This window comes from Erythrolamprus reginae, chromosome 3, assembly GCF_031021105.1.
Source record: "Erythrolamprus reginae isolate rEryReg1 chromosome 3, rEryReg1.hap1, whole genome shotgun sequence".
In the NCBI taxonomy this organism is placed as follows: domain Eukaryota; kingdom Metazoa; phylum Chordata; class Lepidosauria; order Squamata; family Dipsadidae; genus Erythrolamprus; species Erythrolamprus reginae.
Genome location: NC_091952.1, coordinates 26326534 through 26338782, shown reverse-complemented (window position 1 = coordinate 26338782; position 12249 = coordinate 26326534). Strand labels below are relative to the sequence as shown.

Here is a 12249-nt window from a genome sequence, read left to right as displayed (position 1 = left end):
TCCCGAAGGACTTTGGGCGGCTCACACCAAATAGAAAAAACATATAAATACCCCTTACACGTACAATATAACTACAATATAGTTTAAGACAGGCATGGTAGACGTCGCGGAGGGTTAGGGGCAATGCAGCAACTCAACGCTGACCCCAATTCCTCTCAGGCAAGGTTTCCCTCGCTTTCCTGAGGAAAACCGACCCACAGGCGGCTTCTTAATGCCGGCCCCGAGTCGGAAGGTTATTACCCGGCCGGACCTTCGAGGCCTGGCCTTTTGCGCCCCGCAAAGCTTTGTGTGTCGAGCGGTTCTTTCAGACGAGCCCCCACCCTCTCAAAGCCTCGCCGGTGGGGGTTTTGTTTGAGGAGCACCTGCTGGAAGGAGGCTCGCAGCTGGACCCCTCCCCGGCTTTGTCGATTGGCTTGCCGGGTGACACCGGGGGAGGGGGGGAGAGGAGAGCGGGGAGGCGGGCCGGCCTCGCCCACCTGCCGCCCGGCCCATATTAAGCTCGTGGTTTGCGAGCCGCTCCGATTGCTTTACAGCGCGGCGGTCTGGCGAGCGGGACGCGGGAGGGAGGATCCGGGTTTATTTGGGAAAGGAGAGGGAGGGAAAAGCGGCGAGACTTGCAGTTCTTTTCCGCAGTAGCCTTTTTACCCCCTTTTCTTTGCATCGGAGCCGCGTCGCCGGAAAGATGCCCCGCTCCTTCCTCGTCAAGAAACACTTTTCGGCCAGCAAGAAGCCCAATTACAGCGAATTGGAAAGCCAGACGGGTAGGCGCGGCGCCCGGGAAGAGAGAGAGAGGGTGGCGGGGCGCTGGTATGGGGGCTGCTGCTTAGGGGACGGGGAAGAGGAGCGATCAACCAGTGGAACAACTTTGCCTGCGAAGGTTGTGAGCATTTGGGACTTTAAAGGGGTGATTGGACTGCCATTTGTCCGAAGTGGTGTAGGGTCTCCTGCTTACGCAGGAGGGGTGGACTAGCTAGATGACCTACAAGGTCCCTTCCAACACAGATAGATAGATAGATAGATAGATAGATAGATAGATAGATAGATAGATAGATAGATACATACATACATACATACATACATACATACATACATACATACATACGACTGCCTAAGTCAGAGGTCTTCAAACTTGGCCACTTTTAAAGACTTGTGGACTTCAACTCCCAGGAATTCTCCCGCCAGTTATCCCGGGCTTATGCTTTTGCTTTATCTGGCTGGAGAATTCTGGGAGTTGAAGTCCACAAGTCTTAAAAAATGGACAAGTTTGAAGACCTCCGAGCTAACTTTAAACGGCCCGTCGGGGGACTGCCGGGTTCAGTGCAGCGTCTCGGGCTGAATAACTTGTTGGGAGATGAGAAACATGTGTGGATCGTCGCCTTGCGGGAGGACGCGGAGCGGCGGATGCTAAACCTAGCAATTAGGGAAGAAAGTAATCCTGGGTTGCCATCCAGTCGGGCTCGGTTGGGAGACAAGCTCCCGCAAGTAGTAAATTGGGACTTAAAAATCCCTTTGGGGCTGGGCGGGCCTTCCTTCCGAGGAGCGCTCTGCAACGGAATGCTTTCTAATAAAAAAAAACCCTGCTGCTTTTGACTTTGGAAATGCAAAACCCGCCAAGTCCTATCAGCATACATACATACAATTGCTTCTTTGGATCATATAACAATCATTTAAGTGGCTTGTGAGCCGGGCCCTCCGGAAAGCTGTAAAGACCTGGCTTTTCCGGCAGGCCTGAGGCCGTTGATTGAATGAGGTACCATGTAGATCTGGCCGTGAGCAATAGTGAGAGATATGTATGGTTTTATTAGGGGTTTCTTTAATCATTTTAACAGTTTCTTTTAAACGTTGTTTCCCTTTCTGGTAAGCCGCTCAGAGTCCTTATGGAGTTGGAGGACATATAATTAAATTAATAAATTAATTGATTCTTGACAAATCTATATTTTCTTTTATGTACCCTGAGAGCATATGCACCAAGGACCAATTCTGCATGTGTCCAATCACACTTGGCCAATAAATTTCTTTCTATTTCTTTGCCACGACTCTTTAAAACCAGGCCCTGAAGCCAGGGAACCTTTCGGTCCTTCCAAAGAAGTGCTGGTGGGTGTGCTGGAGTTTTTGCTATTTTGACTTCCCTCTGTGGCTAATTCCAATCCAAAGGACGCTTAAGATGTTGTTTGTCAGATTTCTGGCCTTTTGCATATGTCCAGATAACTTATGCAAGAGCCCCCCTGAGCATGTCAAAAGCCGACAGATCTCAAAAAAAGAGGTTTGTGTCCAGTTCTGCAGGATTGTTTTTCCTAATTGCCTTTGGTCTCTCTCTTTTTTTGCAGTGATCGTCTCTCCGTTTTTGTACGACAAACGCCCCTTGTCTGTCATCCCTCAACCAGACCTCTTGAGTGCTGGCTCTTACTACCCTCCTCTAGTCTGGGACACTGGGCTGTTCTCTAACTTCTTCAATGCTGAATCGGAGTACAAGAAAAGTGCGGCTTCTCCCCCCACCCCCGATTCCAAACCCCTGGACCTGACCTCCTTGTCGAGTGAGGAGGAGGATAGCAAGACCAGCTCTGACCCACCCAGCCCGGCCTCCTCAGCCACCGAAACTGAGAAATTCCACTGCAGCCAGTGCAGCAAATCTTACTCCACTTTTGCTGGTCTTTCCAAGCACAGACAGTTGCACTGCGATTCCCAGACCAGGAAATCTTTCAGCTGTAAATATTGCGAAAAGGAATATGTGAGCTTGGGGGCTCTCAAGATGCACATCCGAAGCCATACCTTGCCCTGTGTGTGCAAGATCTGCGGCAAAGCATTCTCAAGGCCATGGCTCCTGCAGGGCCACATCAGAACGCACACTGGTAAAAAGCTGAATTCTTCTGTTTGTGTCTCTGCTCCTTGTTATCTTCCTCCCTTATCTTTTTCTCTAGCCCCAGTCCTCTCTACCTTGCTTGTAACCTGATTCACGTCAACACTGCCTGTTAGCTTATCAGAGGAGATAAGGGTCTCCAGAGAGTGTTTCTCTGGAAAGAAAAATTGCTGTCTTAATTAAGATCTTTTAAAAACAGATTTGCCCGAAATCCACCTTGTTTGAGCTTAATACTTGCCAACCTCTTGATTTAATTGAGTTTGGACCCTCATTTTTGTATTGATTGGTTATGTTTACACAGCACACTGAGAGCCCCAAACCTGGCCAAGTGTAACAAAATTAAATTAATTCATAGAGTTTAATACGTGGCTTAAGTTCACATAATTGCAGATGAAGAGTTCCTGCAAACCTAGGATATTTTTGGAAGCAAATCTAGGTTTGTTTTTAAGTCAGTGGCATTTTTCTTCCTATCTAATACTGGGTTTTTATCTCATCTTTCTAACCAGAGGCCATGCCCTTTGCACAACACATTGATCCAAAAATTAGCCAACATTCCAGTATGTTGTGTGAATGCAGGCCATGTGATGGTCCTAGATGTTCTGTGAGCAGAGAAAATTGGGTCGGATTTCAGTCAAGTGCTCCTGTACATACTGCCATCCTAAAGCAGCTACCTGGTTGCTACTCCCACTCTTTTTCATTGTTTTGTTAGTTTACATAAGTTTTGGAGTGGTCCCAGGGGAAGTCATCTCGCGGCCACATCATCCTGCCTATTTAGTTTGGACACAGACGCCCTGAAGCCAGCTCAGCAGACGCTCCATCGGCTGATGTGAATCAGCCTTGAGTCATTCCAAGCACACACACAATATGTGTGTGTGTGTGTGCAGGGGGGGGAGGGGGTTATTGTATTGAAAGGGCTTGCGAGCATTGCAGTTTAATGCAGGGCAGCCAGTGGCCAAGCCCTCCTCTCTATTTCCCTTGCCTGTATTTATTTACATTCCAAGGCTCTGCAAGATATTCCCTATTTTCTTCCTCCCTTCCCTCTTTTCTTGTCTAGCCTAAGTATACAAAAGGTGCTAAAGGGGGGGGGGAGCATACATTTGCAGGGTGGTGGAATGGGGGAAGGACCTACTTCCTCTTTCTTCCTATATGGAAGGCTCCTGAAAGCTCCCTCTGATATCTGACGCCTTCCCTGGTTGCAAGCAGGATAAGCTGGCTTTCTGGGCACACAAAAAAATGTGGTGTTTGGAGATGCTTCATTCCAGCATTGTTTGCCTAATGGGACCGTGGAAATGGTGGGGAAGGGCTCTTGGAAATCCCGGGAGCAGCCTTGGCAGGTGCTCTTAGCGAGTTGGTTTTGCTCTTCCCTTCCTGCACCTGTTACTGTAAACGCCCCAGGCTCCAGATTCCACAGCTGCGGCTTTTTTTTGAGTGTTTAATCCAAGGAGTATCACATTTACAATGCTTTTCCCCCCAAGCAAGCTTTTGTGCTGGGTGGGTGGAGCGGGCAGGATCCTTTAATTGTTACTTAGTGCTGATTTCACACCCTTTTAAAAGTCCTGAAGATGATTGCCTGAAGGAAGCCAGAAAGACTTAATTGTGCTTTCCAAATCGAGCAGCCTGTTAAGTGAGTTCCAGAAGAATTTTCCTGTTAGGAATTCAAAACTCTGCTTTAGGTGGTTGAGGCTTGAAGGGAGGGAGGGGCGAGAGGGGAAGAAAACCTAGGAAGAATATAGTTCTATTCGAATGGGGGGGATACCATTAATGTTTCAGCTTTAATTTGGCCAAAGAGGGCATTTTGTACCATGCTATGAGCTCTTGTATTATATGCAGACCATATGCAGTGCAATACATATATTACCTCTGGTATCCAAGAACATTATTCTCGTGATAAATATGCATAGGATCTTGGGAGTCCCGTACACACACACACTTTAAACTAAGCTCCATTAGAATAAAAGTAAACATTTCCTGATTCCGGGTGGATCTTTTTGTTGATAACTTGGACATATTATTTTGGCAAGAATTAAGGAAAGGGGTAACCCCATGCACTGCTCTTTGGCCTTTGAAATAGGGAACCTAAGGAGACTTAGTTTTTAACTCTTTATTTCAGAGTCCAGCATCTGCCTGGTTTCAACTTGGATTAATGTCTTTTTATGTGTTTGGTGATTCAGAGTTTATTTCCAAAGTATGAATTGGGAGATTTGCTCTAGAGATTTGCTTAGACCTGGGCTGAATCTTGGATTTCCATAAACATGGTTCTTTTACTAATAGTAGTGAAAGATTAGGAATGCGATATAAAGAGTCAAGATGTGACTTTTATTTATTTATTTATTTATTCATTCATTCATTTATTCATTCATTCATTCATTTATGTATTTATTTATTAACTTCTGTCACATGTTTTGTCAAGATTCAGGCTGATGATTCTTTTCCCCCCTTTTATCTTTCTAGGGGAAAAGCCATTTTCCTGCACACACTGTAGCCGGGCCTTTGCTGACCGCTCCAATCTCCGTGCTCACCTGCAGACCCATTCAGATGTTAAGAAGTATCAGTGTAAAACTTGCTCCCGGACTTTCTCTCGCATGTCACTTCTCCACAAACATGAAGAAACAGGCTGCATGGGAACCCGTTGAATCCCATGGACTCCTCCATGCAAAGCCATGTATTGTAACTAGTGTTCCTAGGAAAATAGCTCTGCTGAGCTGCCACAGACAGCTTATATTGAAATCTGGTTGTTTCCAGCTGCTTCAGGCCTTAAAAGCACCCTACATAATGCATCTTTCACTCTTTTGTCTTCAAGAGAATTATTTCAAACCTGATTTGCCTTTGTATTCCATTCCCTGGCCCCTCGTGGTGTCAAAATGCTTCAAGCCCATGCATGATCATTGCTTCATCAGAAATGATGAGCTGCCAAACAACATGGGATGATATGCAGGCGGGGGTTCCTACTTACCGCCGTTATCGGTGTGATGCATGCGCAGCTCCGGGTGATTGATAGGGTTCGCGTGCATCAGAGCGAGATTTGGTTCTGCACATGCACAGGAAGCAAAATCTTGCAAGAGGACACACGACTGTGTGAAATTTCAGTGGTTTTTTCCTTTTGCGCATGCGCGGAAGCAAAAAATTACCAAAAATTGCTGAAATATCTCTTGGCGTGCATGTCCTCTCGTGAGCACGCGCAGAAGCCAAATCTCACTCAGATGCACATTCCCATCCGCCGATCACCAGGAGCTGCGCACGTAGCTCAATTTTTCGCAGTGTGGCCCGTGCTGGCTAGCAATCCATGACTGATATGTTAAAATGAGCTTCTAAAACAAGGTGCTGTCCAGATGGGTTGGATAAATGTCCCCCGATTTTTTAGAAATATGGATTGTTTTGTCAGGGAATTCAGAACCCACAGTCTTCAGGGCACCAATACTGGAATAGCTTCTCCAAAAACTGACATGTAGCTAAAACACACCTTGTTGAGCTGCTCAACTGGGATCAGATACACCCTTTGGGAACTTGTAGGTAGATGATAAGCATAACAATTACCTCTTTCTCCTGACCCCTGCATCTTGGTACTCAAAAGTTTACTGCCATTAATCACGCCAGCTTTCGTATCTAAGAGCCACAGAATCCTCTTCCCCTCAAATTTTTTTCCAGCTTCTTCAAAGCCGTCCGAGTCAATAGCATTCACTCACGTTTTACAAATAGGGAAAAATATTCAGAGTCTCGTGCCTACCTTGCCTGAAAGATCAGTCTTTTGTTTTTTACCCTTAAAAAGAAGATGACTAGAGTAATAGATTCACAGTAACTTATGACCCTGAATTGATATGCCTCTTAACAAAGGACAGAACGCTAAGTGTTAACGCCTCCCCGCCATCTCAAACTCTCCTTAGTGCAGCTATGCAGGGATACAGTATTTCATTAGTTCTGGGTCAGCAGAGGGATAATTTGCAATGCTTCAAAGACTTACGTCTGCAGAAGGCATTGGGTAGCCATTCAAAGCAAGGCTCCTGTTTACAAGAGCAGCTATGCACTCAAGCACCTGTTAATATGACTTCTTTTAACAACTGCTTTTTTTTTTTTTTCAAAAGAACTGTGACTAATAGCAGGCACTTGTCAGGCGATTCAATAGCCGCCTGGGCAGGGAAGGCTGCCATTGACAGGTGTGTGCCAAAAGAGCTACTTAAGGTTATTGACAGGTGCCTCCTGAATGCATTTCTATTGTACATTGTTTCCACATCATCATCAACAACAAAAGACAAAAGGAGAAAAAAACAAAAGGGTATGTTTACATTTCAAAGGTACACTGGTATTTATATATTTTTGTGCCACAATTTTATACTGAATTTAAAAAAAATACTTTTTATATATAATTCTATACAATTTATTGATATTCAATAAAAAGGGTAATTTATAATTTGGCTCTGTGCACTTTCTTGGCTGTACTTCCGTTTAGTCATTTCCCGTGATTCAGGAATTGGCAGGTGCGAGTAACACACAAGTGATTTGCAACTCATAGATCAAAGGCTTCGAATGGAATGCTAGGAGCTTATTGCAAGATAATCAATGGATCCATTGGGCAGCGTTGGGAATTCCGGCTCACTTTTAGAATAGAATAGAATTATTTATTATTGGCCAAGTGTGATTGGACACATAAGGAATTTGTCTTTGATGCTTATGCTCTCCGTGTATAAAAGAAAAAAATACATTTGTCAAGAATCACGAGGTACAACACTTAATGATTGTCATAGGGGTCAAATAAGCAGTGCTATGCTGCTTCTCAGTGACTGCCTGTGAAGAAATGTGCTGCTTGATCAAGAAAGATTGCCCAAATTTTGTAAGTGGCGTCTGTAATATGGTAAATGATTTAGCTTTACTAGATAAATGGTCAAAGCAATGGAAACTGCAGTTTAATGTTTCCAAATGTAAAATAATGCACTTGGGGAAAAGGAATCCTCAATCTGAGTATTGTATTGGCAGTTCTGTGTTAGCAAATACTTCAGAAGAAAAGGATTTAGGGGTAGTGATTTCTGACAGTCTCAAAATGGGTGAACAGTGCAGTCAGGCGGTAGGGAAAGCAAGTAGGATGCTTGGCTGCATAGCTACAGGTATAACAAGCAGGAAGAGGGAGATTATGATCCCGCTATATAGAATGCTGGTGAGACCACATTTGGAATACTGTGTTCAGTTCTGGAGACCTCACCTACAAAAAGATATTGACAAAATTGAACGGGTCCAAAGACGGGCTACAAGAATGGTGGAAGGTCTTAAGCATAAAATGTATCAGACTTAATGAACTCAATCTGTATAGTCTGGAGGACAGAAGGAAAAGGGGGGACATGATCGAAACATTTAAATATATTAAAGGGTTAAATAAGGTCCAGGAGGGAAGTGTTTTTAATAGGAAAGTGAACACAAGAACAAGGGGGCACAATCTGAAGTTAGTTGGGGGAAAGATCAAAAGCAACATGAGAAAATATTATTTTACTGAAAGAGTAGTAGATCCTTGGAACAAACTTCCAGCAGACGTGGTAGATAAATCCACAGTAACTGAATTTAAACATGCCTGGGATAAACATATATCCATCCTAAGATAAAATACAGAAAATAGTATAAGGGCAGACTAGATGGACCAGGAGGTCTTTTTCTGCCGTCAGACTTCTATGTTTCTATGTTTCTAAGTGAGAGAACAATGGTACTTAAGATGTAATATAAATCATAGGAAGCAGATGTGTAGCAAAGCCTACTGTTGATCTATGTTTCCTGATTAGCCACATCTCTCTGGGGTTTCCAGGAATTTTTACCAACCCTATTTGAAAATAATTAGGCAGAGACTTGTAATTTTACCTATCGAGATTTATCATCGAGTTGAGGCAGGTGCTGACTTTAGACTTTTCTTTCAAAAACCTCCTGAATCTTTAGACCTATACTTTGGTTTTTGTTTTTCATTTTACATTGTCTGAAACACAAGAGGCACTATGGCAGTGGTTCTCAACCTGGGGATCGGGACCTCTTTGGGGGTTGAACGACCATTTCACAGGGGTTGCCTGAGACCGTGTTAGAAACTAAAGCTTTATTCTGGTGCCTTGGAGCACATTTTTACAATCTGACCAATCAGGCATTTACAGTGGGGGTGTCCCTCTGACCTTCCTGCCAATCAGCTTAAAGCTCTGTTGGGAGAATTGGCACTAGACTTATGGTTGGGGTTCACCACAACATGAGGAACTGTATTGTCGTGGCATTAGAAAAGTTGAGAACAACTGCACTATGGGCTTGATCTAATACCCAACTTCAAATGCAAAGACTTACTTGCAGTGCAGGGTTACTTGCTTCCTGGAAGACCAGCCACTTTAGCCTCAGAGTCACTGCAACATCTAAATCTTAAGTGAGACAAATTGTTGACAAGGAAACTTCTTTACCCAGTTAGGTCTCAATAATAATACTGCTAAAAAAAATAAAGGGAACACTCAAAGAACACATCCTAGATATGAATGAATGAAATATTCTCACTGAATATTTTGTTCTGTACGAAGTTGAATGTGCTGACAACATGTGAAATTGATTGTCAATCAGGGTTGCTTCCTAAGTGGGCAGTTTGATTACACAGAAGTTTGATTTACTTGGAGTTATACTGTGTCATTTATTACTTATTATTTACTTATTTAATTTGACTTCTATGCCGCCAAATCCCAAAGCACTCAGGGCGGTGTAAGTGTTTCCTTTATTTTTTTGAGCAGTATATATTCCAGATCTCCCTCCCTCCCTCCACGTACACCAGCTAGCTATATAATGGAGGAGAGTAGATAGAGCTGGTGTTTAGCAGATCAGTCTGGGGATAAGGGTGGCAACAATTCAGCATCTAGTCCAATGAAAAGAAGTGGGATAGGAAATTGCTGGTCCCTCTTCCTCTGAAATGGCCAACCCCAATTATGTCATTTCCTGTCACTATCCTTCCTTCAGTGTCCTGCAACCTCTTTGGCTTCTACTAAACCTTGGCTATCTCCCTTTACCCGTCTATAGTGTCTCACCACTGTGTGATGACCTGGCTATTTGGTAGCTTTTCTAACCAGGCTCACATTCATCCTCCTAAAATCCCCTATCCAAAATAATCATTTTATCCAACCTGGACCTCATGTCACCTCTCTTCCCTTACCACATCCTCCAGTTGGGGCTCGGTCATAGAAACATAGAAGATTGATGGCAGAAAAAGACCTTATGGTCCATTTAATCTGCCCTTATACTATTTCCTGTAATTTATTTTAGGATGGATATACTGTATGTTTATCCCAGGCATGTTTAAATTCAATTACTGTGGATTTACCAACCACGTCTGCTGGAAGTTTGTTCCAAGCATCTACTACTCTTTCAGTCAAATAATATTTTCTCACCTTGCTTCTGATCTTCCCCTCAATTAACCTCAGATTGTGGCTCCTTGTTCTTGTGTTCACTTTCCTATTAAAAACACTTCCCTCCTGAACCTTATTTAACCCTTTAACATATTTAAATGTCCCCCCCTTTCCCTTCTATCCTCCAGACTATACAGGTTGAGTTCATTAAGTCTTTCCTGATACGTTTTATGTTTAAGACCTTCCACCATTTTTGTAGCCCGTCTTTGGACCCGTTCAATTTTATCAATATCTTCTTTTAGGCGAGGTCCTTTGAGAAATCCCCTCTATGCAGTCTAGTGGGTCAGTCTTCACCATCACACTTTGGCCTCTTGTTGAATGAATTCTTGTTGAGTCGGGGCCTCCTCAGTGAGCTTGGTTGTTTTCTTACATACTTTTCATTACTAGGTGATGTTTAATGTTGCTAGCTGCCCAGAGTTGATTCAAATTGAGAGGGGAGACAAAATAAAGAAAAAAATAATACATAACATCATCAGTGCATCAGTATCAACTTGAATTCTTTATCCATGTTTAAGGTCACAAAATGCATGTGGTTCCCAGACATTGTAGCTCCAAGAGTTTTCTAGTTTGTTTTTCAAAGTTCATTCATATCAGGTGAGCAACATTTTAAGTTTCTGCTTCAGTATCATTACTTTACTGGAGCAATCAATTTTTATTTAATTGAACTAGGTTTTTTTAAAAGGCTATATTACTCTTCATAACTACTGGATCTCCAGATCCATAATTTTAAACTGTCCATCTCCTTTTTTATTTTTTCTAAATGTCAGTCTTTCACAGCTATGTAATGCCACTAAGAAAGTCTTCTGCTTATCTATTCTGAATCCTGCTGTCACAGAAGCATCTTTAACCTTTCTAATGCTTTCTAAAATTGTCATTAATGTTTCTCTTTCTCTTTCCAACATGTGGATCATTTATCTATTCTTGAGCCTGAGAAAAAAAAAAGATGTATCATCTTAAATTCTTTGTTGTGAACCATAAGTTTGGTAAACATATATTGGTCAACAATATCTTTTAACTATTTAAAATTAACACAGAATTTTAACTTTTACTTTCTTTTACTTTCAAAACAACCTCTTCTAAGTCGTATTTACTTTCATTTAGCTAATGATAAGTCTCTGCCTCTCTGAAATGATTAATATTTCTTACTTCAGTTCCTTTTTCTACTAACAATGTGTACCCTTGCTTAACTCCCTTTTCTTTGTTGAACTTCTCTATTTCTTCGAAGTCAGTTTTTATAATAATTTCTTGATTATTGAAAATATTCTTCAGAAAAATAATTTTCTGGCGAAATCATTAACTGTATTGAATTCTACATTCTGTTGTGATCCACAGAATAATAGCCCTTCTTATAGTCAAGAAACAAAGGTCATTCTTTTCCATTATCCTTCTCTATATGCTCTTATAAGTTAGTTTTCTGATCTTGTTCTTCTGCCATTAATAAATACTGCTTATTCATCTATTCTGTGAAAGATCTGAAGGAAAACTTTGCAGAAGGCAAGCACTTTATGAGATAAATTGATAATTTGCATACAGTACTCTCTTGCTTTTCCATTCTTTGGCACAGAGAAATTTACCAGTTTTTTCTAGTTCCTAAGAAACATAACTGTTTCATATTTATTATTATACGGCTATTTACAGTTGTTGATGTACAACTATTAGCCCTTCAGTTGTCTCTTCATTGGCAACTTAAACAGTTATATAGAAATTTCATTTCCTGGCTGGGCTATTGCTTGTTATGACTTTATTTGCCGTTATTAGAACTATTCTGCGATTCTTATGGGGCAGTAAATTTTCTTCAACGAGAAACAATTTTTCCTTAATTTCCCTCTATTTCTTGACATCGATTGAACTAGCTTAAAAAACATATCAAATCACAGAAATTAAAAAAAAACATGAAAATATGTCAAGTTTTGATTGATTTGAACATGTTCAAACATTATGATGCCGAAAAGTCAAGTGTTTCCATTTTTTTGTCCACCCCCTGTATATATGTGTCAT

General features: G+C 42.1%; 1 protein-coding gene across 1 annotated transcript; it reads left to right on the top strand.

Moving 5' to 3' along the window:
• Window positions 1-355: 355 nt before the first annotated feature.
• SNAI1 (snail family transcriptional repressor 1) lies at window positions 356-7262 on the top strand. The gene is made up of 3 exons (XM_070744633.1): window positions 356-761; window positions 2328-2849; window positions 5309-7262. The coding sequence occupies exons 1-3, from the start codon at window positions 683-685 to the stop codon at window positions 5488-5490; spliced, it is 783 nt and encodes a 260-aa protein (XP_070600734.1). The 5' UTR covers window positions 356-682; the 3' UTR covers window positions 5491-7262.
• The last annotated feature ends 4987 nt before the right edge of the window (window positions 7263-12249 follow it).